General features: G+C 36.7%; 2 protein-coding genes and 1 long non-coding RNA gene across 3 annotated transcripts in view; 1 reads left to right on the top strand and 2 right to left on the bottom strand.

Annotated features, from left to right (window-relative positions):
- Window positions 1-22,927, top strand: LOC129378062 (protein APCDD1-like). The gene is made up of 5 exons (XM_055058335.1): window positions 1-319; window positions 7,788-7,959; window positions 8,851-9,376; window positions 19,309-19,630; window positions 20,229-22,927. The coding sequence occupies exons 1-5, from the start codon at window positions 280-282 to the stop codon at window positions 20,684-20,686; spliced, it is 1,518 nt and encodes a 505-aa protein (XP_054914310.1). The 5' UTR covers window positions 1-279; the 3' UTR covers window positions 20,687-22,927.
- Window positions 17,614-18,581, bottom strand: LOC129378071 (uncharacterized). Its single transcript, XR_008608024.1, has 2 exons — window positions 18,373-18,581; window positions 17,614-18,283 (listed from the first exon to the last, which is right to left on the bottom strand). It is a non-coding gene; the product is annotated as an uncharacterized LOC129378071 (long non-coding RNA).
- vapal (VAMP (vesicle-associated membrane protein)-associated protein A, like) overlaps window positions 22,885-27,257 on the bottom strand; it is a 19,949-nt gene continuing 15,576 nt past the window's right edge. Inside the window, exon 6 of the mRNA XM_055058340.1 lies at window positions 22,885-26,212. Within this exon, the coding sequence (XP_054914315.1) occupies window positions 26,048-26,212 (165 nt within the window). The 3' untranslated portion in view covers window positions 22,885-26,047. The remainder of the gene's footprint in view (window positions 26,213-27,257) is intronic.

Below are 27,257 nucleotides of genomic sequence, written 5' to 3'. Positions count from 1 at the left end.
CATGCAGGACGCGATCATCCACCGCGCTGCCTCATTTAAAACGCTGCAGCGCACAGAAGCGTTTGGACTCACCTCTGGCTTCTATGTGCGCGGGTTTTCCTGCGAACCTTGGATGGTTTTGTTATTTCTTGCCTGACCGGAGGTTTGTTCTCTGCCATGATGCTCGGATTTCGCAGGAGAATTTGCTCCAAACTCTGGATTAATCCGGGATTTCTGCGGGAATAACTAAAAGGAAACAGAGCAAACCTGCCTATTGAGAAGCTGCTACAGGCTGGAGAAATGGAGCTTACTCCTGCAGTGCTGCTTGTTGCTTTTTTAGGTAAGAAACTTTATTTTTTATTTCACTTTTATTTTTGATTTATCTTGATTTGCTGCAACAAAGAAGAGACTTGAATTCCACTTTATCCACCTGTAATTCCCATGTGCAGAAACATAGAAATCATTGAAGCTTGTATGTTGATATAATTTATTGCCCTCAGAGATGTTATTATTAAAATGGTTAATTTATACTAAAATACAACACAAGACTCGTAAAAACATATTTTCAAAGCAAAAATGTTACTATGACTAGCAGTCATAATAAAGATTGCAGAGGTGGTTCAAAAAGTTTAGAGCTGTAGCCAAGTGTGTTAATGGGAAATTTAGTGGAAGGAAAAAATGTGTTGGCAAAATGTGCACAAACAGAATATATCTTCCAGAAACAGTGACAAAATATTTAGCCATTACTGTTCAAACTTCTTTGAGACTTAAGTTTGATGAAGATATGGATGGTGGTGAAATGCTTGTTTAATTTCTGTTTACATAATAAACAAAGCTTCATCTCCACCCTGTTTGTTTGGCTGTCAAGCACCTGTTTCAGCTAATGTTGATCAGATAATGTTGTAAAGAGGAAGATGAGACTCTAAATCCAACAATTCAAAGCCCGATAAGATTTTCTGAAATACGTGTTTAAAAAAGATTTTATCTAATTTTGTTTCTTGTGCAACTCAAAACTTCCTACTCCAATAATCTTGGTATCAAAATTGCAGCAACTGCTATAGTTTAAAAGAAAATAAGGATACAACATAAAATGATTTAGAAATATAAGATTACAGACATTTGTAAAACATAGATCCTGATAAAACTCAGGTAAAATAAAGCAATTTACAGAAGTTTTAGTAAAAGAAAAAGAAATCTAAGCGTTTTGCCAAACTGGGGATTTCCGGTGTTTTTACTTACTAAACTTATATTTACATGTCTAAAATAGTTTGTTTTTTGTTTTTTATTAAAAAAAAAAAAACATCTACTCACAATTGAACAATAAGAAAATATTTAACTCCAAACTCAGTGTAAGTAAAAAAAAAGAAAGAAAAAAGTAAAACAAAAGAAAAAAAAGTAAAACAAATCGACTCACTTTTGTGGGGGGAAAAAAAAAGAAACCCCCTGAAATCCATCCTATTTTTTGGCACTTCTGGAACTCCCTACACCACCTTTTTGATGAAGGCTCTTGGTTTCTGGCGTCTGTACCGCAGCCCCAAATGCTTCCTGCTCAACTCAAAGGCTTTTAATCAGCTTCGAGCCGAGAGTCTGACGTCCCGCGGTCTCCATGGTTACCGCCAGCCTCCTGACTCAGCATTTAGTTTAGTACGATGCAACTTTTTCTTTTTTTCATCAGGCTGACATATTCAAACATATTCAAAACATTTTTATTAGTAACGTGTAAGATTAAAATCTTCTTAAAAGACTTAATTAATCACAATAAAATGGTTGAAATACATCAGTGTGCGATTTGACCTTTGACCTGAACTACAGCAGTAAACTGGTGGTTGTTGCACCTGTTTATTGGCAGGTTTGAATGATAACGCCTCCTCAGTGAATCATGTTGGAAGGTCAGAGGGCATCGCCGGGCCTCCCTCAGGCTGTTCTGCAGATGAAAGCTCTGCGGGTTTAAGAGCCACTTTAAACATCCCTTCCTGATAAAAACCCGTGTCTGAGCGGCGCTGGATTATGGGCCCGCCGTTGACCCGCTCCATCTGCTGCAGTTGACAGTACAAAGCAGCGTTTTGGCAGCGGACTTAAAGAACTGCTGGAGATAAAAAGGACGCCTTGGCGTTCCACTTATTCTTAAGTGCGTTTAAGTGTCTTAAAGTCTCAATTAAGCGGTGTGTTATTGCAGGTTTTCACAGCTGCAACAAAAATGCTCTGTCAGTGTGGATTACAGTGTGCTGGAAATTTATTGGAGGAGAAAAACCTCAGAGCTCGCATGCAGAGTGTTTTTAAAAGCAGAAATGGAAGATTAACAGACTGTGAAATCATTTTTTCATGAACCTTTAAATAGGGCTGGATTGTATGACTTAAGAATAATGGATCCGATTCCCAATTTTAATCCATTTTTCTGCTGTTTTTTCCAAAATCGAAATGACAGAAAATGTTTTTAAAAAGTGGCTTTTCTTTCAGTCGTCCCTTCTGTGAGTTGTACAGTGTAGTAATAAGGCCAGGGAATGGTAATTTTTGTTTAATTACAAGAAGATAGTCATAATAATAGCCGAATAAAGGTGCAATTTCACCAAGAGAATGTATCAAAGTTACACGAAAAACGTTTAATGGAGAAAGGTGCGGATAATAGATTTTTGCTAGTTTTTGTCGAGTTTTTATAAAATTTTATCCATTCCTCTAATATTTGGACTTTATTTTCATATAACTTTATTTTTTCACATTTGGACTTTATTTTTGTTAAAAAAATAAAAATTAAAATTAAACATTTGCCTGATGCTTATATTTTGTCCTATTCTTGATCTAAATTCAAATTCCAAATAAATAAAAAGCTGTACAACATGTTTCTGAAAACAAGATGGCCGCCCTGGGCGCGATGACATCACTCTGAACAGTGGAGACACATTAGTGACCCAAAATTTCACAATTTTCCTAAAAGCAAAAAATATCTAACCAAGAAATCTAAAACTCTTTCTAAAACAAAGTCTGCGTTGCTTTAACCACATCTATCCTTTATTAGTGTGTTGTATGATGAAAACACCAAACTTTTAACCTTTTATTGCTTTTTTTTTAAAGTACTTTTATTTGGTTAAGAAAAAAAATCAGCATATTTGACAGGAACATTGAGAGACTGAAATGCTGAGTCAGCTTTTTGAGCCCAAATGAATCTTTTTAGATAATGTTATTTTGATCCACACTAACTAAGTTTGAGTCTAAATGGGGCTTAACTTGTCAGATTTTATAAAAGCAGTGAAGTTTTCAGCTTAAGTGGTTTTCTGAGACCAAACACCAGAGAAGAGTCTGTTTCTGTGCAAACACGTGTTACAGATGGGAGGGTTTCATCCCAGCATGAGCCTCGTATTGACATCAATGTGGTAAAATACAATTTCTAGCTTTTATGTCTTGCTTCTATTGTTAAAGTTTTTATGCTCATTTTAATTAAAAACAGAAACTTTAATATTCCTGCTGCTTTTGCGTAAACAGTGAACTCACTCATGTTTATTATTTGCATCAAAATAATAAAAGCCACGCAAACATCTCTATGTTTTGTTCTGTAATAACTACAAATACGTATTCAAATTTTAATTGACATTTGCATCTAAATTCACAAATTATATTGTGGCACTTTTTGGGTAATTATTGCTATAAAAATGTTGATTAAAAAACACCAGGAAGCAAAAAATGACAAAATATAAACAAAAAAACCCCATTCAAAATAAGTAAAATAGGGTAAAAAATTGACTTTGTAAAAATTCAGAGTAATTTAAAGATGTAACACATCATTCGATGGTGTTCAAAGTGTGGCCCGGGGGCCATTTGTAGCCCCTGAAATGATTTTGTTTGGCCATAACTACAATTCAAGAATGGTGAATAAATTGGCTAACGGTATGAAAAACACTTGGTGACCTTATCTGTCTGTCGAGCTAACTGGCTAGCCGACCCATCTGTCCTATCTAATCTAATCTAAATAATGTTTCCAGAGGTCATCAAAGGTCAATCCGAACCCCCACATTTACGAATGTGTCTATTTTGTGTCTATCAAATTTTTGCTGCACAAACATAGCTAAATTAATTTCTATCAATTTTGTTATTGTGGGCGGGAATGACATGTTGACCTCTGGTGACCCCTGGAACCTTTTTTTATTTTTTTATTTAGATGTTAAAAATGATCACAACACAAAACTGTTTTGCTGCACAAATGTAGCACAGTTGATTTTCTCTGTATTTTGTTTTGATTTTGTAAACTTGGACTTGCTGGAAACATTTATTAATATTTTTAAAATGATATTCATCAGATTTTAGTGCGCCCTAAAACATCTCATCTTTCAGAATGAGATGTTTTAGGGCGTCCTGTCGCTTTAAATCCGAGTAAGCTGCTGCTGGCCACGCCCACAAATCAATGCTCACGCTCACACGTTAAAATGGCTGCAGACAGATGCACAATTATACAACCGTACATCTTTGAAAAGCAAAAGTGGAGCCTCCTGCACAACCAACAAGAATTCAGCAAGTATTTTCTGAATGGGAAGTCAACAACAGTTGACCAAGTGTGCTGGAGCTCAGCTTGGGTTGCTAGGTAACAGGCTTGGGTTGCTAGGTAACAGGCTTGGGTTGCTAGGTAACAGGCTGGAGTTGCTAGGTAACATTGTGACTCAGTAATCGGGAACGGCTCGTTTTCCAGACACCAAAAAACATGAACTGTGTGGATTTATTTTAAGAGCTGGAGCTGTTTTTAGCAGCAGTTGAGACTCAAATGGAAATTTTTTTTAAAAAAGTGAATTTTACACATTAGGTCCTCTTTAAAAAAAGACATTTGAACTCCAGTAGAGTCTAAATATCAGCAATAAATTAAATGTTTTAAACTTGGTTTTACTTTCTATCTGCTCTCAGATAAAACAAACAAAAGTCCTTTGTGTGGCTCCCACTCCGGCTCTTCGGACTTTTTTATTTTTTTGACTCGGCTGCTGTCAGAGCTCCCAGTGCTCTTACCTCACCAGTGGGATCAGGCCAACTGGAAATGTTCGCTGTGGTTTAGGGCTCTGGGAGTTTTGTGGTCACTTTGATTCGAGGTAGAGTGCTGCAGCTTGGGAAAGCAGCGGCAGCAGAAAACGTCTCAGTTCTTATGAGTATTGCCTTAATGAAGGGAGAAGTTAAAAAAGATGGCGCTCCGCTCGCCGGTGCGTCCGTCACCTGAGAAAGACACATGAGACTTCAAACGGGGAACATATCGGCTCCTTGTAATCATTTCCTCATTTATTTCCCAGTCGGTCTGGTTCCCATTTAGCAGTTGGTTCACATTTGGCTTTAATGTAAAAAGATTTGTTACTCTAATCTAAAACTAGTTTACATCTCATTATGATGCTGAAATTTTTAGTAGGTTTGGACGGTGCAGCTAACTTTAGATCGCAGCTTAAGGAGATAAATTAGACAAAATGTTTCACTTATTGCCAGAAAATAAGATCAGACACTTCAAACGAGAGGGAAACACACCTGCAGTTTTTGAAAGAAATTTATTTGGAAAAAAAAACTTTTGCCTATTTTCTTATTTTGTAATTATGTTATATATATTAATTATTAAAATTTTTGCCTTTAACATATCAAACCTTTAACATAATTTTATATTTTGGTCCATCTGATGATGTAAGTTTTAAATATTTAAATGACGTTTTGATCAGTGCTTGAGTTTTCTTTTTGACCAAATACTTTTTTATTCTTACTTGAGCAACTTCTTACATAGCTACTTTTTACTTTTTACTTGAGTAAAAATGTGTTGACGTATCACAGCGCCATTCACACCAGCTCTGTTTACTTCACTTTAATCAAACTCTCGTTCGTTTGTCTAGAAAGTCCGGTTCATTTGGGGAAGTGTGAATGTATAATCGAACTCTCATGCAGATCAAAAATGCAAGCTTTAGTAACACTACAAGTGAACTCTGGTGCGGTTTGAATGCATATGTGAAAGCCAAGTGGGCTGCAGACTGCTCCAAAAGCAGGAAATGGACTAGCCCAGGGCATTATGGGTAAAAACAACCAAAAATAAACACACAAATCTTGTGCTACAGGAAGAAATGGCTCTTCCACTAAAAACTGACACGACTTCAGGTTTGTTTACATTTTGTGAAAAAGGAAAGGAAGAAGGTTGTGCTCATGTCTTCTTCTGAGGTTTTTTATGTAATTTTCTTCAGTGGTCCTTGGTGCAGCGCCCCCACAGGCGAGGAGGGGAACAGGTTTTTCCAAAGGTTTGGTTTGTTTGACTCAGTGTGAAAGAGAGCCACAGAGCAAAAAATGTCACAAAGGTTACAACTTTGGTCCCAAATGGAACCAAATTTACCAGCCTATCAGCTGTGAAAACACTTATTTTAGATTAACATCGTCATTATTTGTGTTTTCTGAAATAATTTGAAGGCGCGAACAACAAACAGTGCAGCTTCTTAAAACCATATTGTGGTTTGTTTTTAAAATTTTTCGGGCCAATTTGGTGTCAAACAGCTGGAGGCAGCTTTGGCTTTCTCTGGGCTTTTGGTTTCTTTTAATGAAATGGGGGTTTTTCCCGTTCTTGTCTCATCAGTCTCAAATTAAAAACACAGAGCAGCCTGCAGTGGCATTCTAGCGCGTTGGATGATCCTTCCAGGCCAGTCGGGTCTGACAGAAAGAGTTTAGAGCCAAGTCTTCATATTTCAAGGTAGATTTTTATGATATGGGGCATTACATGGAATAAAACCTCAGAGGAATGTGAGCCTCAGGGCCGGTCTCTGTCTGTGGGCTTTGAAAATGCTTTCATTTCCGACATTTTATCCCGACAGGCTCATTCCAGCGCTGAGGTTATTGTTTTCCGTTTGGTTGGACGGAAAGCGGGCCGGCAGAACTCGGGCATAAAGCATCACACCTTTAAACTGTTTATTCATCTCGATCAGACACATTTTTTATTTAGAAGAAGCACCACTGATGCTTGGTGTAAGATGATTAAATTAAGAATTCAAAAGAAGTTCAAAGCTGCTCAGTCAATTAAAACCACGAGTAAAGCTTTAAACCATGGTTCTTTCGTTTTTTGATCTTGCTCTAATTTACCTTTTATGAGTCCGGCACAGTTAATTCAGAAGAGTATAAAAACCCAGAGTCGCTTTGAGCGATAAGTCAATTTTATTCATGAATTGAGTTTTCTGTTTTTGAAGATTTAGTTTTGGAAAATCAGGGGTTTTTACACCAATTTACTCCTTGTGCTTCTATAGTTCACAGAGATGTCAGCAAGCCAAGGGCGGCCATCTTGTTTGACAATCTTGTTCTATTATTTATTTGGATGTTGAGTATTAGAGCCACAATTTTTTATTTTATTTATCACCATAATAAAGTAGTAAGTCTATAAGAAATCCTACACAAAAAAATGACAAAAAATTAAAATAACATGGATCATCTTATGAAGTTATACTTTGGTTTAAGTTTTACAACTAATACTTCATAGGAATAGTTAATCTTTTAGCACAACAGCGAGACTTATTATCAGTAGCAGGACTATAAAACAATTATGCAAAGAACTGTTTATTTTCATTAAAACAGATTTTAATAATTTTTTTTCTGCTAAAATAACTATATTCTCAAAATTAAACTACAATTCTTGGAGCGTTTTCCTAAAACAACTCACAGAAGGGATGACTGAAATAAGTTGAAAATATTTTCTGTCATTTGTAATATGTGTATATATAAAATTGAGTGTAAAAACGAATTTGATTAAAATCGGAAATTTTATTTTTGAACCATTTCATTCAGCTCTACCCCAGGGTCATCCTCTAAATGTAATTGTGTTGTTTTTCCCTCAGTTTGGGCTGAAGGCTCCTCTCTGCCTCACTCCAGTCATCGCTCTCTGAAGAAAACCTTCGGCCCTTCGTCCAGAGACTCGCTGTGCAACCACATGCTGAAGCATCTCCACAACGGAGCCCGAATCACCGTGCAGATGCCTCCCAACGTGGAGGGCCACTGGGTGTCCACCAGGTTAGCTGCTTTTCCTGCTAGCTATTTCACACAAAGGTCTAAATTAGGCCTGCAAGAAAGGGTTATTTTATCAATTGATTAATCTACCAATTATTCTGACAATTAATTGATTCATTAGATTTTTTTTAAAATGGCACATTCTACAAATTTTTATTTAACCACTTGAGCCTTTGTATAAGAAATTTCTTTTTAAATAAGATTTTACTGCCTATATAGGAAATGCTAAAATACAACTAGCTTCTAAGCTAGCTCTTAGCTAGCAGCAAATGGTAGTTTTTCGACAGGTTAGCTAACTTGCAAACACAAGCTAGTTTTAGCTTTAACCAGATGAAGCTAAAACTATGCAACTTGAGGAGTTTTGGGTAAAATGTATTTACAGACAAAGAAGGTCTTTTTATCTTTAATGCATAAATTTATTTTGCAGTTTTGGTTTAATTATGGTTCTGAATATGTTATTCTTTTAGCAAATGTCCTTTTTTTTAGTCTCTTATTTAACAATTAATCAATTTCTAACTTGGTTGACGATTATTTCAATAATTGATTAATCATGGCCCATCATTAATCCTTCTGGCCTGAAAACATTTATTCACTTAATGGTGCATTTAGTTACTTATTTGAATAAATGTATTTAGCTAATTTTGGCCTTTTTGGCCCTCCATACTTGCCTTCATAGCACTGAGCAAAACATTAAAATATCACAATCTTTTACTTTTCTTCATCTGCTAATGATTAATCGATTTACTAAGTTGATGATCATTTCAATAATCAATTAATCACAATTAAACCGATTAATTGTTTCATCCCTCGTTTTAATTCATGCCCTGGTTAAAAATGTGGAGTGTAATGTAATTTTTCATGAGTTTCATGTGACTCCCTGTGTGTTTGTTGCAGCTGTGAGGTGAGACCTGGCCCAGAGTTTCTGACCCGCTCCTACAAGTTTTACCCCAACAACACCTTCCAGGCCCACCAGTTTTACTACGAAGACAACCACTGCACCAAACCCACCTACACGCTGGTCATCAGCGGCCGTCTCCGCCTGCGCCACGCCTCCTGGATACTCCGGGGCGGCACCGAGGCAGAGTACCAACTCCACCAGGTCCAGACCGTGCCTCACACCGCCGCTAAGGCCAAAGAGCTGAGCGAGCGGCTCGGCCGCAGCTGCAGGGGGGCAACAAGGGGGTCCTGGGAGCCCGGCGTGATGTACGAGCTGTGGAACGAAGAGGGAGGCTTCGACTGCTCCAAAGAGTTGAACTTCACCATGCACGAGCTGCAGCTGCTGCGGGTGGAGAAGCAGTACCTGCATCACAACTTGGATCACCTGGTGGAGGAGCTGTTTCTGGGAGACATCCACACTGAGCCGTCGCAGAGGCTCTACTACAAACCGTCCAGCTACCAGATCCCCCTGCAGAACGCCAAGGTTGGTTCTTTTAAAAACAAACAAAAAAGGGTGACTTGTTCTGTTTTTGAGTCTTTATTTGGATATCTTTTAAACAAATACTGACCCATAACCAGTAGCCATGCTGACCCTTTAAACTGGGCATGGAACCTTCATAAAGAAAACTGTCATTATGATGTTGCAGAATATGTGTAGTCTGTGAAAAGATTGACCTCTTCCATCTCTTAGCGCTGTCAATCAAGCTCAAGTACGACAATCACGTTATCATTCTCATGCTGCTTAATGTGCTAATGGCACAGAAACAACTTGCTGTTCCAGGAAAACTTTTTTTCTACCATCAACAATGATGCTATTTATTAATAACTGAAGTAACTGTCTTGAATGTTAGCTCAAGCTAACCAGCATGCAGGGTAATTAGCTAAAGCTAACTGGGTGAATGATAACTAGCTTTCAATCCATGTTGGTTTGCATTGAAGCTAGCGGAGTTGAAAACTAGTTAGCATTGACCCTAGTTAGCTTCAGTACAAACCAGTTGTGAAGCTAACGAGTATTAAAGCTATGAAGCTAACTTGAATTTACTCTTCGCTAAAAGACTAAAATCATGGATGCTCATTTTTTATCATTGTAGATAAACAAAAATATTGTTTATTTATAGACAAATAATGACACTGTTTATCCATAAACTAGCATTGAAGCTAGCATTCAAGTTAGCTTAAATGATAGCCAGGACTCACATTAACTTGAATTCAGTCTTCGCTAAACGTTAGCTTGAATGACCATGCTAACCTAACATAGGCAAACATATGGAAAGGGGGAGGGTGTGAGCTGCGCCTACACAAGATGATGGACAGCACTAAAGCCAACTCTGATTGGTTGTTGCTAGTTAGTAATGGGAGAAGGGAGAGGAGTCCAATCTTTTCATAAATGTGATTTCATACTAAACTGTCATGACAGTTTCAACAAATAAGTAAAAAACATTTTTTTCTATAAAAGTTACACACTGTATCTTTAGGGATTGAAATGAAAGTGTTTATAAACTTATTTGTTGAATATCTTCAATATGTAGTTCAAATAAATGGAGGAAGGCTTTCCCTGGTGTCATTAGATGTCAGAAGAATCTCACTTTTCACCACCAAATGCAAAGGAATTGCAGCAACTCTGTATGTCAGTGTGTGTTAATATAAACTAAGCAGAAACTGTGTTGATTTCATCTCAAATCCAAAACTTCTGCTGTGCTGACAGGATGTAATTTCTCTGTTTACGTTGCTGAACAGGAGTTTCCCTGCTGGCTACAAACTCCTGACTTATGTTTTCACTGTCACAGTCCGCTAAGATTACAATGAAATCCTGCTGGAGTCGGCTATCTAAATAAATACCCCTTTCCACCGGAATAATGGGCTTCGGTGTTGCGTGGAGGGATCACACGGTCTCCCCTGTTGAGCCGAAAAGACCACAGCTGTACTGACACCCCCTTTGACCTGAAGAGGCGCAGTGTGAAGCCGGGGAATATCTCTGGAAACAATTAAAAATGCCGCATTCATAGAAACTGGAGTCGCCTTAAATCCTCCAGAAAACTGGGTCTGGTTTCAGGCTCGAGACAAAGAGTATTTCCAAACTTGGTTTCGTCATGAACCTCGAAGTGAAAGGAGCACCAATATGTAAAATTGGCGTTTTTTGAGATTTTCATCATATTATAATGTCATCCACTCATCAAAAACACAGCTGGAGTGCTGAGAAATCCTTTAGTCTCCATATTTTATATCTTATAAAGCTGTCGAAAACGTCTGGGTGGACTAAGCTCCGCCTCCAAGGCACAACTCCTCCCATGATCTACCAAACAGAGCAGCCCTCCCTCCTTCAGCTCCTTCAGACTAGCCAGCAGCAATTAGCAAACCCCTGGTGGAATATCTGCTAAGCTCATTATATGAGCTACTTCTTCTTGAAATGTTGATTTAAAAAAAAAAACATTGTTAGAGCGTTAATAAAGGAGTAAAGTAAAATCTTTTAAGTCATATTTTATATATAATTTTTTTAAAGACTTAAAGTTACATAATTATTTTTAGACCTCTCATAAATTAATTAATCTTTTTTAAACTTTTAAAGGTTTTTCTCTTTTCTCTGTTTCTACCAAAAACTGTATGGTGAAAGTTTTCAATTCAGTGTTTTGGTCTCAAGAGACTTTATGATTAGTTTTATTTGTAGTTTCTGTTAGAGTTAAAGTTTATTCATCTTTGAGAATGTGTTCTTGCATTATTCTATTACCATTATATTTATTGAAAATGGTTTCAAATAACAATATTATTGTTTATTGCAATAAAGTCTTTGAAAATTTATCATCTAGCAAACATTGTTATAGTGACAAGCCTGGTTACTTAACTGTAAAGTAACACTATGTGCCTTGAAGACACATTTTACTGCCTCTTTTAAAAAAAGAGTGATAAATGGAGTTAGATTTATCTCTGCACAGACGACGTTAAGCTAACATTTTAATTCGCCAACAAACATATCTGGATATGCTTTCCAGTTCTTTTTTTAAACTCAAAATGCATGAACTAATCCGTCTTTTCTTAAAATCCTATTAATATTTATTTATATAAAGAAAGTATTGCTTAATCATGGGAACAAACAGTAAATTTGTTTCTAATTGTCTTGTTTCTTTGTGATTAAAAAGGCTCTGCTGCTCGGCTAACCCACCTCTTTAAGCTGCAACATTTTTCATTTTTACTCAGGGGCTTTTAGTGACTATCCAATCCATTAATTTTAAGCTGCTGTACCCAGAACTGGTTCCAGCCCAGAGCCCTTACTGGTGCCAGCATGTTCATTTGTGGTTACTGGGTGGATCTCGGCGGTGATGCAAGAGAGAAATTTGTTTCTTTCATTTTCTCTCGCCTGGCTGCAGCGTTACATCACCGAGGGAGACGAACGACGGCTTTTAATCATCTATTCTGGGACGCAACCGCTACTTTTATCTTGTCGCTTACATCCAGAAATTTCACTGGAAATCATTTATATTTTAAAAAATACTGTTTCTAAGTGTCTGTGGGAGTTTATTTAAATGAAATTAGGGTTAAAAATTCCCTTTACTTAATAATTGGTTGTTTTTTTTCAATGTAGTTTTTAATATTTCTGGTTTCTAGTTTATATCTTATAAAGCTCAATTAATAAATCAAATGTTATTATGTTTTAAAATTTTTTTATAATTTTTATATTGTTAATTGCTTTTATTGTCACTATATAGCAGGTAAAGTACATTTTATAAAATGTTATTATCACTATTAAAACAGCATGATCCATAGATATTTCCTTAATTTATTTTATGATAAACTGCAACAGAGAAAACAAGATGGTTTACAGTTGGGGCTGAAACAATTAATTGATTATTGGAATAATCATCAACTATTTAAGGAGCTGATTAATCAACAGGAGGATAAAAATGATTATTTGGTGCAAAAAAATATTCACAATATTCAAAATATATACATTTTTAATTTAAGATAAAAAAAAAAGTTACAACAATAAGTAGGCCTGTCACATTTTACTGGATGATAAATTGTTCCATAGTTCATAAAATTAAAGGTTATTAGTTGAAAATGTTATCAAACCAGCATTATTGATTAAGATATGTTAAATATCCCGGAAATAAATCAACAAGATGACTAAAAACAACAAATAAATTAAAACCATACTCAACCAACACCATAAGTTAAATGGTTTATAAAGTCTCTGTTGACAAAATTGCCCTTCAAAAAGCATTAATCATCAGAATGAAAATTATTTAGCTCATTTTAATTTTGCTTATTACAGGCTCATTTATGATAAATTAACTCAGTTAAAATCAGTTTCAGTGTTTTTTATCTTCTTGCATTTTTGGGCTGTAAAACTGGACATTTTTAAATTGTTTCCAGAAGTGGAAGCTTTAAAACTATATTCTTGTTAAATTAAGGTCTTACAGACACAATTAGCTACAAACAATATAGCTAATATCAGTTTCATCACCTCAAGGCCACAGGTTTCAAACAAATTGGAAGTTAAAAAAAAAAGTAATTAAGCAAATAAATGAAAAAACATTGTTTTAATGTTTTGGTCAAACCACTAATTGCACTCAGAATGTTTTGTTTTGTGCCAGTAGTTATTAAGTTAACTACTTTAACCTCCCACATTATGCAATTCTTGCTTGATTGATGTATTTGATGCTGTGTAGTTTCCATAAACTTCTGTTTTTGTTTTAGTTTACATGATGAGAAAAATCACAAACGTTCAAGTTCAAATATAAATTCAAGAAAAATCTCAATTTGTTTCATTTTTTTTAAAATAAAGATGCAACAAAACAGAAACGTTTGACCAGTAGTAACACAGTTATTGTTGACAATAGCTCCACCTACTGTTTCAGATAGAGAACAGACTCAGTATTTACTGATTTTCATAGGTAACATTTTAAAAATACTGCTCTTGAAAAACATTCCCATTTGTTAAAATGTTTCTTTCGGACACCTGTGACATAAAGAAGTGTCATTTGTTCCACTAACGGTCCACCCAACTAGAAATTGCCTCGGGAATCACACACAAGAAAAGCCGTATATATTAAGGCCGATATCTGCATTCATATTAATAAACATGAGCTTCAATAATGTTTAAAAACTTTACACAGGTATCTCCAGCTTTTCTTTTTAAGCCACTTAACCGGAATAGTTTGGTAAGCTAGCCAGCTTACCAGCTACCTAGCTGTAGCGTCTCACTTTGCTCTGACGTCACGGCAAATAAACGGTCGTTTACATGCAGTACCTGGTCGAACACTAGAGGGCACCCGCGGACCACCAGTTAGAAGGGTGGGAAATAAAATACTGGTTTAGAAAACTATTCCCATTTGCAGTACGTTTCTTTAGGACACCAGTCACATAACGAGGTGTGATTTGTTTCGCTAAAATACATTCAATCATATTCATTTTGAGTTATTGGTAATTATTTATTCACCTTTATTGAATATTGGGGGAAAAATTGTGAAAATAACAATCGCAACAGTATGAACAGCTGTGTATATTTTTAAGCATCATTAACCAGAACTTTACAAGGAAATAATTTCCTCTTTCAATGTTATGCTAACAAATAGCGTCATTCCTTTTCACATTTTGCAGTTTTATTGGTCTGTCATTTTCCCATCATGCCTTCTGCTCGGGTTTCGTCCAGATGTTCTCAGTGGAAGAATAAACTTGGAACCAACAAAGAAGAATCCTTACAAAAGCAAAAGAAAACAAACCGACTCATTTGAAACTGTGTCACTGTGCCTGTAACGTTTTTATTTGCAATCTGGAAAACAAAAATCTTGTCCAAGTTCCTCCCAGCTGGATTTAACACTTCACTGAATTATTTTATTTAGTAATAAAAAATATTTCCACCAAAACTTCAGGGAAATGCAGCCACAAACATCCAGTCTTATTCTTTATCATCTGCTGACAGGATTACAATGCAACCAGAACAAATGTTTGTTTTTGTTTTTTGATTTCATGCAGGTCTGCATCAACTCTTGCTCACATGAACATCTATGATGGTGGTACAACCATTAATAAAAAATACAAATTTCCAGAACATTTTAATCCCAGTGTTCTCATTAACCTCTCACTCCGAGGCGTTTATGGAGCTGCACTGGGAATATCTCATCTGCAGATTTCTCTCCTCCTTTTTCCTTCTTTTCATTTGTTCTTCCTGAAGGCCGTTGCAGACAGGTTGTCTGGGAAAACAGTGACCGAGTTTAGGAGGTTGGGTATTAAACCTTACCCACCCTGCAATGACGGAGTCAAACCAGCCTCATGGGAGTTCGGTCTTTGGAAGACATTTTCTTGAGTAGCGCTTGAAAGCTTCCAGTTGTTCTGCAGTTGGAAAGCCGCAGCTGTCCGGTCTGTGCAGCAGACATGATTTTATCTGAACAGTATGTTCGTGTTGATGCTGTTGCAACACGGCGACCTTCAGTTTCACTCGAGGTGTTGAGGCTTCCTCCGTTTCATCCAGACATCTGGACAGGATGCGATCACGCCGAGGCGAAGCTGGATCTTTATCTGAGTTTTCTTCTTTCAACTCTTGCATGCTGTGATGGATTTATTTATCCCAACATATTTGGATGCAAGTTTTTTTCCCATCATGTTGCAGGATTTTTTTCTGTTATGCTCCCCAACTTTCTGACGTCACATTCAGTGATGCCATACTAGGACAAGATTAGAGAAAAAGAATATATTTCCATCCCAAAACTCAGAAATTTCATATAAAAATTAAGAAATTTCTGAACTCCAAAAGTCAAAGGTTTGCTAGAAAAATCGCAGAAATATGAAAAATGATCTTAGAAATTTTTGAGGAAAAAATCAAATAAATTTCTGAGTATAAAAAGTCAAAAATTTGCTTGAAAAATCTCCCAAATTTTGAGAATAATCTCAGAATTTTTCTAAAAATAAAATACACACAAAAAAATAAATTTCTAAACTACAAAGTCAAATAATTTCTGGAAAAAACAAGGACATTTTGAGATTAATCAAAGATATTTATCAGAAACCATTTCTGAGCTTAAAAAGTCAAAAACTTACACAAAAATACCTGAAAATTTCAAAATAATCACATAAAATTTCTAGAACAGCAACATTTATGAACTTTAAAGTAAAAAAATTGCTTGATAACCCTCTAAATTTTTGAGAATAATCTTAGAAATTTTCTAGAAAAGTCAAGTAAATTCCCATGATTGAAAAGTAAAACATTTGCTAGAAAAAAAAAATCAGAAAATTTCAGGTTACTTTCAGAAATTTTTAGATGAAAACAAGTTGCATTTGAAAAGTCAAAAAAACATGCTATTACAAACTCAGAAAATGTTAAATTAATCTCTGAACTTTTCTAGAAAAAATAAATAAATTTATGGAGTCCAAAAACTCTGAAATTAATCGCTGAAATTTTCTAAAAAAAAAGAAAAAGTAATGTCTGGTCTCCAAAAGTCAGAAACTTGCTAGAAAAATCTCATAATTTTTTAGCATAATCTTAGAAAATTTCTAGAGAAAACGAACATATTTTGTTTGATAGTCAAAAACAAACCAGACTTATCAAAAACTTGCCATAAAAACTCAGAAACGTTTTGATTGGTTTCAGAAATTTTCTAGAACAAAAAAGCAAGTAAATTTCTGAGTTTGAAAAGATGAAAATTTGCTTGATTTGCTAAAAAAAATACATTTGTGAGTTTGAAAAGTTGAAAATTTTTTTGAAAAGACTTAGATCAGTCTTAAAAAATGTTGATTTTGCATGAATTTCTACGTTTGCAAAATTGCTAAAAACTGGAGTACTGATTGTAAGTTGGCAAACAGTAAAACCTGCTTTGATTTGATTGATAAATTAATCTATAAAGCACATAATGGTTATCTTATTTATGCGACCTTCTGGAGAGGAGAGGGCGTCGCCAGCTGTTGGTTAGCTTTAGATTTGATTTTAAGGTTTTATTTTTTTTTTTTTGGCACCTTCCTACTTCTGATCTTTTCAATCTGCTGAGGTCTGTTGAGTAAATGCTCTTATCTGTCTCAAGGCCCAGATTAAAGCGCAGATGAGATCAGGAACAAATTGCACCTTTACATCTGGACTTTCACAACAGTAGACACTTTTAAAACACATTTCTGTTCCTTGGAAAGTCCTGGTCTGAGTCAAAGCCTGGATCTTGAGCTCATCCAGATGAGAAACGGGTTGGACATAGAAGAAACCTCTCAAACATGTCGGAGTCGAAAGTGAAGCGCGTGTCAAATTATTCCCGGGCCGAAGCCAGAGACCGCCAGAAGGTTTGAACAAGCAAATCCCTGGAGCTATTTCAGCCAGAGGTGTTTTAGGAAACTGATTGATTTGCAAAAACACCATAAATACAAAAATAAAGCTGACAAATGTGCTGCCTTGGATGAACTAATATGAGAATAGTGAGAAGAGAACAAAAAAAAGGAAAACTTCTCACACTTTGTTCAAGGTTAGGGTGAATAAAGGGGAGCGTGGGGAACATCTTTTTGCATTAGTTTGGTTCATTTGATAGTGCAGTGTGAAAGAAAACCACACCAGGTGAAAACGTAACGTGTTGCAATTTTGGTTCCCAACTGAACTAGATTGATTTGGCTGAAGTGAATGCTGGTGTGGTCTGAATGCATATGTGAATGTAACACAGTTGAGAAGGGTACAATATGTTTTAGGTAGATGGGCCAATAGGTTCGGCTGTCGGAGCACGATGGGTGTTTAAATGACACACATACACAGTTGAGTGAATTTAAAAAACAATTAGCTTTAGTAACATGAATCATAAACTCACAAGTGGACAAGACATACAATTAAGAAAATAAAATTACACACAATAAAATACATGAAATAAAACAACAATACTTGGCCAAGTGCTAAATATCAAATTTAAATCTATTGGGTGCACCCTGGTAGTTTGCGCTCTAATCTCTTTTAGATGACAAATGAATCAAATTAAATCCTGGTTCAGGTCTCACTCAACATGGGAGGAAATCCAGATCTTTCTAAGTCCAGGTGGGAAGGCTCGCCATCAAAGTCAGTAGGGGAATCCACTCCAGGAACAATCCAGGAGAAGAGAAGAAAAAGCAAAAAAAAACAAAAACAACACAACAAAAAAAAAAAAACCTGATCTGTCAACAGACAAGACCAGCAGAAACATAGAATTATTATTAAACCATTCTAGCTTATTATGTTTCATAACTGTTCGAAAAATCCTTTTCCAAGAACAATAATAAAACATTACATTTTACACAAACTCAGCAAAGGTTCACGTTTTAATAACTAAGTAGGTCAAATAAAGATCATTATTTGACAACAAGATAAAAGAATAAAAACCAATTGAAAGGTACAAAATATGCTCAGTGCAGCACGTTCAAAACAACTAGACAGGGACTCTCATTCCAGACACGGAGGGCACTAGACAGTGTAAAATGCATATTTTTTAAGTTTTAACTTAAAGAAAATGAATTAAGTAAAATAAAAATACATTATTATATAGGCTTTACCTTCAGTTGAACTGAAAACAACTGCCAATCAACTGCCAGAAAGTGCAACAGTTCCAACTGATCTTAGTGGTTCTAACAGCAGAAAAACTGAAGTTCAGTTTTCTGAAACTTACCACTCTTTCTAACTTATAAGTTGGATTTAAACAATAACTATTTACAAAAAAAATTCCTTCAAAGTCAATAAATGATATTAGAAAGAAACCAAAAGACTCTCACTCTGGCTCAGCTGTCTGCTCAGGATCGGATCTCCCGCTCACAATCAATGCTGCCAACACGGGAAAGAAGGTGGAGCCTCTGTGGCATTCCGCTCTCTGATTGGTCTAAACATTCATGGGAATCAAACTTCCCATTGGCCAGGCAGACTACCCCGCCTACCCAATCTCTAGTTCCCAAAAGGCTATCCCCACTTTATGTGGGTTACAACAACACCTAGCAGACCAGAGACCGCTCAATAGGAAACAGATTACAGTGCAAGGCATTCTGGGTAAATACAATCACAACAACACAGTAGTGCTGGAAATGGCTTGTAGACTTTTACCAAAACAATCACTAAAATCTGACGTTAATCCATTTTAGCAAAGAAGGAAGTTGTGCTCAATGTCTTCAGAGATTTTCATGACATTTCCTTTAGGAGTTATTGTTGCAGTGCCCCAACAGGCGAGGAGGGGAACAGTTTTTTAATCAGTTTGGTTTGTTTGACACAGTGCAACCACGCCGGCTGAAAGTGAACCAAGTCTATTTTAAAGTTATTGTATTTATACCTTTTTACCAGAACAACATTTTTAATAGTCAATGCATGTATTTAATATTAAAGTTTAAAAAGTAAATGTGAGGTATACATTTTTTATTTGCCAGTAACGTAACTTGCCTCCATGTTGGATCACAATGACTGTCTTCCATCCTGACTAACTGAGCCCATCATGCCTTGGTTTCCAGAACCACGACCATGGCTGCATCGTCTGTCGGATCATCTATCGCTCGGACGAGTTCCATCCGCCCATCCTGCCGCCGCGGGCCGACCTCACCGTGGGCCTGTACGGCCAGTGGGTCAGCCAGCGCTGCGAAGTGCGGCCCGAGGTCCTCTTCCTCACCCGCCACTTCATCTTCCACGACAGCAACCACACCTGGGAGGGACACTACTACCACTACTCCGACCCCACCTGCAAACACCCCACCTTCAACATCTACGCCCAGGGCCGCTACAGCCGAGGCCTGGCCTCCACCCGCGTCATGGGAGGGACCGACTTTGTCTTCAAAGGTTTGCAAACTTCTCTTCTTACTTTAGTTTGTAATTAAGAGACGAAAAGCGTTCGACTGGTTGGTGTCGTATTTCCCAACCAAAATCTCTCACAAGACGCATCTGGAGTAAAGATGCTCCTCTGTTAGCTAACAGTTGTTTCAATTACTGATTAATCACGATTAATCATTCCAGCCATACTCATATATATTGTTAAAAAGTTATCTGCGTCATTTTTGAGTTTGACTATTTTGTTATTACAGAAAAAGGTTCGTTTTGAGTTTGTAAAAACTGGCAGTTTATTGATTTATTATTAGATTATTTCAGCAAATGATTGATCACAATTAATCTAATTAATCGTTTCCGTTGTATTTGTATATATTGCAGAAAAGTTTATTCAAAATTAGTCTTGTCTTAATCTAGTTTACTAAACTATCTGCACTAGAAACTAAACAAAACTATTTTGCCAGATTTAGTTTTTTTTTCAGTGAGATGGCACAACTTTCATGTAACAAAAATTACAAATAAACTAATAAATAAAGGTTGCATTTTTCCAAATACTTCAGTTTTAGCCTTGATAAACTCAACAGAGCTGATTCCTCCCGTCTCCGTCCTCCAGTGAACCACATGAGAGTGACGCCCATGGATGTGGCCACCACCTCCCTCCTCAACGTCTTCAACGGCGACGAGTGCGGCGTTCAGGGCTCGTGGCAGGTCGGGGTGGAGCAGGACGTCACCGTCACCAACGGCTGCGTGGCGCTCGGCATCCGGCTGCCCCACACGGAGTACGAGCTCTTCCGCATGGAGCAGGACGCCCACGGCCGCTACCTGCTCTACAACGGCCAGCGCCCCAGCGACGGCACCAGCCCGGACCGCCCCGAGAGGAGAGCCAGCTCCTACCAGATGCCCCTGGTACAGTGCTCGTCCAGCAGCCAGCGGTCCGACCGCGGCCGGGGGGACGATGACGCCGAGCAGACTCGGCTGCGCCACAACGGCGGCTCGGGGCGGCACGCCGGCCGCAGCGGATGCGTCGCCGTACTACTGGTCACGGCTCTGATGCGGCTTTGTCAGAGTTAGAGACGGCAGCAGAGGCGTTTTCTTTCTACACAAACAACAACAACTCATGTACTTAGCAGGGACGCATTATGCAAAATTCTAATTTTTGCAGATTTTTGTACTTCAGTTTGGGCCTAAACGCCTTTTAAAAACAACCCAAAGCGGCAAAAAACAAAAACCCAACCAGACTTTTTTTTGACAATAAGTTTATGCTTTTTGATTTCTGGAAAATGAGCCGTTTCAAAAACCTCCGGAAATCAACAGACCCTTTACCTAGCAACACCAGCGGAGTTCCAACCCGTTTGATCAGCTGGTTTTACTGTTGGGCAATGGTTTTACTGGTTTTACTGTTGGGCAATGGTTTTACTGGTTTTACTGTTGGCAACGGTTCCTGGACAAGACTTTTGTTGTTGACACACTGTCCAGAAACCACTTGCTGCATTCCTGTTGGTTGTGCAGGAGGCTCTACTAATGCTTTTCAAAGATCTAATGTATAATTGAGCATAAGTTTGTAGCCACTCTGACGTGTGACTGCAAAGGTTCAGTTGGGTTTGTCGCCAGTAGCTGCTTCTTGAATTTATAGTGACAAGAGGCCCTAAAGCAGCTCATAATAGAATGATTTTGTGCAGAAAAATGTAATTGACATGTTTTGACTAGGCCACAGACTTATTCTAACCTGTTCAAGGAAACATAATAAATGTTTGTTTGGATCTAGAGGGTGAGAACTGACCTCCTCTCCACCAAAGACTTGGCACTGCTGCTCCGCAGGAACTGCACTTTAGAGTGAATCCACGCGACTATGGATCCACAACTAGATTAAAAAATCTCTTTATACCTACAGAACTGAGATTATGTTTGTTTTTTGCATCGTTTTTATCCAGCATACGTCACATTGTCGGTTCTTACAGCAAAAAGAAGAGGCTGATGAGTGGAAACATATTCTAGACAAATCATGTCTTCAGGAGAAAAACTCAATAAATTCTGTTTACTGTAAAAAAAAGAAAAAAAAAGTGAGTCGCAGGATTTTCACAGGTTAATTTTAGATAAGGATATAAAAAGTCCATTTGTTTCAGCAATTTTATTCAAAAAGTAAAACTTATTTTTGGACCATTTCTCAGAAAGTTGGGGTTAGAGTTGCATATAACCAGGATTTTTCAAAATACATATTTCAATTTAAACTTTTACTTATCCAGTAAAGGAGGTGGAAAACTAACTAGTGGTGGTCACGCTTCCGCTAAGCTGCTAACACCAGAGCTAATGTTTGCTAACTCTCTAAACTTCCACTAAATTTATTTTTTCTCTTAGCTTTCACTAAATGAAATTTTCCAGCTAATTTACAAGACTGTTTTATAAACTTTAAGTTGAATAAAGTTTGGAATCTATGTTGAATTTTTTTTTTTTTTTTTTACTGTTAGAAATTTTTCAAATAGTTTCACTTTTACACTTATTTTGAAAGGGGTGTGCAGCAGTTCTGTTTCCTCTCATTTTTTTGTAACTTTATGTTAAACAAGAAAAACATAAAAGATTTAAACATACTTCAGATAAATTCATAACGTTAAAATAAAAATGGTGCTGAAGGTTTCAAGGGCAGATATTTTAATTGAAGTTAGCGCTTTAGCGTTAGCTTCAGCTAAATACTGTATTAGTGTAGCACTTTAGCATTAGAAAAGCTAAGATGTTCTAACAAGACACCCAGGATGATACCTGCTCTCTGATTCAGCTTAGAGGTTTGGTTCAGAATCGTAAGCTGTTTTTTCTACCAGTTTTTCCTTCCACTAAACTTTCCTTTCAAAGCAACAAACCTCTGTACCAAATCAGTAGCAACTTACTTGTAATAACTATTTTTTTACTCCAATGTCAAAGAAAAAACTAATGTGTTTAACTTGATTAAAGACAACTTTACATCAAGTCTTAAATTGGCAAGATTAGTTTTTTGTTCAAGCTTTTTTAAAATGGCTTTTGTTGAAAAACTTTTTTAAAAGTCCTTTAGTTATTAAAAACAGTCAGCAGTCTCACATTGGTTAATAGCCACTACATTTGGTATTTTTATGAGCATTTTGTGTAATTATCAAAATCAGAAATATTTCACAGTGAACCTACAAATATTGAAATTAACTTTTTGAAAGCAATTGCTGAAATAAATGAAGTCGCCTGGATTCACCTGAAAGACGTTTTATTCGCAGACAGCCGGAGATTTTATAAACTCACGAAACGCTGCAAACTTGCCATTCTCATTTATTAAAGAGCTTACTTACACCGTGATCAGTCCAAGTCATTGCTTCTTCCCGAACATGTCGCCGTTTTGCATCCTTGGTCTCAACAGCTTGACCACGAGCTCCGCCATGTTTGAGCCAATAAAACTACAGACGTTCAACGTTTCCTTCCAAAATTATTAGATTTAAGCAATCATAACATGAAGATAATATCATTAAACGGAACCAGAAATTAACGTTTTCTGTTATTTGAGCACAAAGTTATTTAATTAGTTTATTCACATGACAGGAAATGACGTCAAGATTGTTCCAGGATATGATGTTCTGCCAAGTGGAACGTTTGAATTTCTTGTCGGGTAAGCAGGAATATTGGATTACAGTATTAATGGTTTTGTTTTGATCATTTAACGAAAACTGTAAACAAAAAATTGTTTTGGTCACAAAGTTAGACATTTTAAACATTGCTTCATGTGGTTCTTTGTTTACTAGAAAGGAAAAATAAATCACCAAAAGAACTCAAAAGGTTTATGGAAAAACATGGAAATTTTGGAGTTCAAAAATTAGAAATTCTGAGAAATATTCCAAAGGAAAGAAAGTTTCAAAGGTCACAAATTTGAATTAGGTTTTTCCAGACATTTTCCAAGTTTCAGTAGTCAAACATTTGTTACTTCTGGATCTGATATTTCCAAGATTTCTTTTTCTCAGATTTCTAAGATTAATCTCAAACCTTTTTTTATCTGCAAATTTTTTGACTTTCAAAACTCAGAAATATGTTTCTTCAACCAAATTTAAACTTGCAAATTTTCAACCGTTGAAACATTATTTTTTTAAAACTTTTCAAGCTCAGAAATGTCCAAAATGTGATCACTTTACGACAAAAAACAGAAACATTTTAAAAAGCTCCATTACCATCTTAATTCATTGAACAAAACTTCATAAGAAAATCCTTTACGCTTTCAAGTTTAGTTCCTAAAATAAACAAAATACAGTTCAGAGTTTTCACAGGCAGTTCTATTTGACTGTGATTTATGAGCATGGAAACACTGCCAGCATTTTCTACGCCGGTCATTTTGACCCCAACAGTCTTGAGTTTAATATTCAGTTCTGCTGCCAAGAGGGAAAAGGGAAAAGGCCAACATTTCGTTTCCCACGATCTCGTGTCTGTGGAATCACCTCGACTTCACGCTTTGATAAAACGATTCAACGAGAGCTAATTTCAGCTCTTTATTTGGCTGAATTTACCATAACAGACTCCATCACGCAGAACGTCATAATGAGCTGTAAACATGGAATTGCCTCGGTTGATCTCCACCAGATCTGATAGAAAAGACCAGCAGAACCCGAGCTTTGGTTCTGGATTGTTGGGTCACTTTAACATCGTCCCACAGCAGATTAAACCAAACCTTTCAGTTTGTGCTTGAAGTAAATAATGTTTGAATTTCACTTTTTGATAGGCCTTTGTAAAGATACAAAAAACATCACTAATTTGGCTAATTTACTTAGCCTTTCATAAAGAAAAATATAAATATATTACTCATACATCTATAAATGTCAATGTTCTTAAATATCCAAACATTTATTTTCCAAAACCAAATATTTAGGTCTCAGCTAAATTTACCTAGAAGCTAAACTTTGGTTTATGAGCTAAATATTTAGCTCGTAACTACCAAGCTAAATATTTAGCTAGCAACATACATATTTAGTTAGCAAGCTAAATATTTATCTAGTGAGCCAAATATTTCGCTTTCTTGCTAAATATTTAGCTTGTAACAACCAAGCTAAATATTTAGCTATCCATCTACATATTTAGCTAGCAAGCCAAATATTTAACTTCCTTGCTAAATTTTTATCTAGCAACATACATATTTATTTAGCAAGCTAAATATTTAGGTCTGATTTGAAAATTAGACGATACTTTTGGAAAATAAAGATTTAATTTGCGACTAAATGTGGGAACAAAATTTAGTTCTACATAGTTATAAATGTAGAACTAATGTAAAGAAAAGTGTTTATTTTTCAAAGTCACATTTTCAACTTATTTAATTACTGGTTTAGCTGCAGCTAAAAGGTTTTATAACTGCTTAGAAATAAAACAGTGAAAACTGTGATAAGAAATGTCACGTCAATATCTTGGCAGTTTTTCAGATACTTAAAACAAAAACATTTCAGCTGTCGATCCCATGGCAATTTCAGAGACTTCAGAAGTTTTTTTCTTGTAAATAAGTTAAATTGATCTCAAAATCTCCAAATGTTTTGGTGTAAAAGCACAATCGAAGCAATATTCCATCATTTAAGAAAAGTTAAAGAATGTTAGTTTTAAATATGTGTTGATATCTACCTAAACTCTAAACAACTGTAAAGATCCTGGAAGTGACAAAAGCAAAAGATGGCTATGAAAACCACATTTTTTTCAATTTTATTTGGTCAATGATTAATACCATAGGAGATCATTTTAAAAATGGAAACCTTATTTCAGTCAATACTTGCCTCAGAGGGAATAAATGTGAATAATGTTTATTAATAATAATAATATAATAATAATAATTCTGAATTGTGAGGAAAAGGACAGGAAAAATGCACATAACGAGGCACCGATTTCCTCAGCTGGATTTGAACATTCCAACAAAAAAAAGTAGAAATTACAAACAAATTTACTTCAGAGGCAGTCCAGCAATGGAGGTTCTGTCCATGTTTTTGCTTGGAAGGATTTAAAATAACATTTACAAGACGCCTAGCATTTCTTTCAACTCCTATTTTAAAAGCACACAGAGAAAGAGAGAAAAAAGAAAGAAAGAAGGAAAGAAAGGAACAAAAACTGGACTGCTTCTTCCCAATGGTTCCCCGTTTTTCCGTGATCCGTCTTTCCATTGTCCCACCAAATTACCTGCAAACCCATTAATCAAAAACTGAAAAAACAAAAAAGGGATTAATTTTGTTTGTTTTTTTAAGTGAACTCTCTGGGCTCAATAAATGTGCGACATTGTAAAAAGGCGACGCCTTTGGATGAAGCTGTACAGATGCGTTCACTGTAGGCCACACAACCGATGATATGGCAAAGTCAACAGAAAGACTTCTTGCTCTTCCAGGCCTCGTCGTCGTCGTCGTTTGTTTTCTTTTTTTCTTTTTGGGGCCGGAGCAAAGGGATATGGCCGGCATATGCGTTACCAATCTACAAGATGAACTTCCCGAAGAAAAATCCGATGAAGATGGCTGCTATGACGACGAGGAGGGAGGGCAGGAAGGCGGCGCTGGTTTCTCGGCCGACGATGTTGGTTGAGTTTGATGTCATGTGGTCTGGGCGCGGCTGCATCTTTCTGATCCTCAGTCCCTCTTCCTGCAAGAAGCAACAAAACCTCAACCATCAATACGTTAGCAACCGCGATCTGATGCGTCATAAGGCTGTGAATAGAACGAAGGATTTCCGACGCTTCAGGTCGATACCTGATATTTTGCTGGTGACGCGCGTTGGGAAGAGCCGTTTTCCATTGCCTGTCTCTTTGTACAATGGCAGATAAAACTGAGAGAGCGGCACCAAAAGCTTCTGTAATCAGAGGCTCAGGTGTCTTTGCTTTACATTTTTGCGTTAAATTTTTATTGAACAAATAACGGTTTGATGAACGTTGGAGCCTCTTCCCTTTTTTTCCCTCTCCCAGGAGTTACCATCAACAATGGCAGATGAAATATTGAGTGTCATGGTTTTATTTACTGAATAGCATCACAGAGGAGCATCTTTACTATCCGTATGATATCTGCATCTCTTGACAATAACCACAGGCCACTACGTCACGGAGCGGAGTCTCTGATTGGTCAACACGTGTCAAACATTCGAAACGCTTCACATAGACTCTGGATGTAAACCAGACACTCAATTTGCAAACGGTCTGAACCAGCAACCAACCAAACGTCAAAACACACTAATTAGCTTATGCTACAATCTGTTGCAGCATCTAATTACATTGAAGCTGAACACCGTCCCTTTATTAATAGTTTACTACTACTATTACGTCCTTAAAGCTGCAGGGCTTATTTGTTTAAACTGACCAGGTTGTGAAAAAATTTGAGCTCCTATGCCTTCTCATAGCCAATCAGAGCCAGGAGGCGGGTCTTAGCGCTGTCAATCAACATCACAGATTAGCTGTTGAATGTGCTGACAGAGGAGAAACGACTTACAGTCATGACACAGGTCTTTGATCCAGAATGGCATTAAAAGGATTCCCGCTTTTTATTGTAGAAAATTACAAACTTTTCCAGATTGAAGTCTCCAACCTCAGCCGTTTTTAAAAGCATACAGACTTCATTTCCAGCAGCTAGTTCAGTAACATAACAGACACATCCCTGTGACTAACTTTTATCATTCCGCTTCTCAGTGAGCTGTGACT

Source organism: Poeciliopsis prolifica, unplaced genomic scaffold (assembly GCF_027474105.1).
Source record: "Poeciliopsis prolifica strain line A6 unplaced genomic scaffold, Auburn_PproV2 SCAFFOLD050, whole genome shotgun sequence".
Taxonomy (NCBI): Eukaryota; Metazoa; Chordata; class Actinopteri; order Cyprinodontiformes; family Poeciliidae; genus Poeciliopsis; species Poeciliopsis prolifica.
This window is presented reverse-complemented; position numbering and strand designations above follow the sequence as displayed.

Coding starts and splice junctions, on each gene's coding strand:
- LOC129378062 (XM_055058335.1), top strand. CDS start 280: ATGGAGCTTACTCCTGCAGTGCTGCTTGTTGCTTTTTTAG. Junction 320..7,787: donor GCTGCTTGTTGCTTTTTTAG/GTAAGAAACTTT, acceptor TTTTTCCCTCAG/TTTGGGCTGAAGGCTCCTCT. Junction 19,631..20,228: donor GACCGACTTTGTCTTCAAAG/GTTTGCAAACTT, acceptor TCCGTCCTCCAG/TGAACCACATGAGAGTGACG.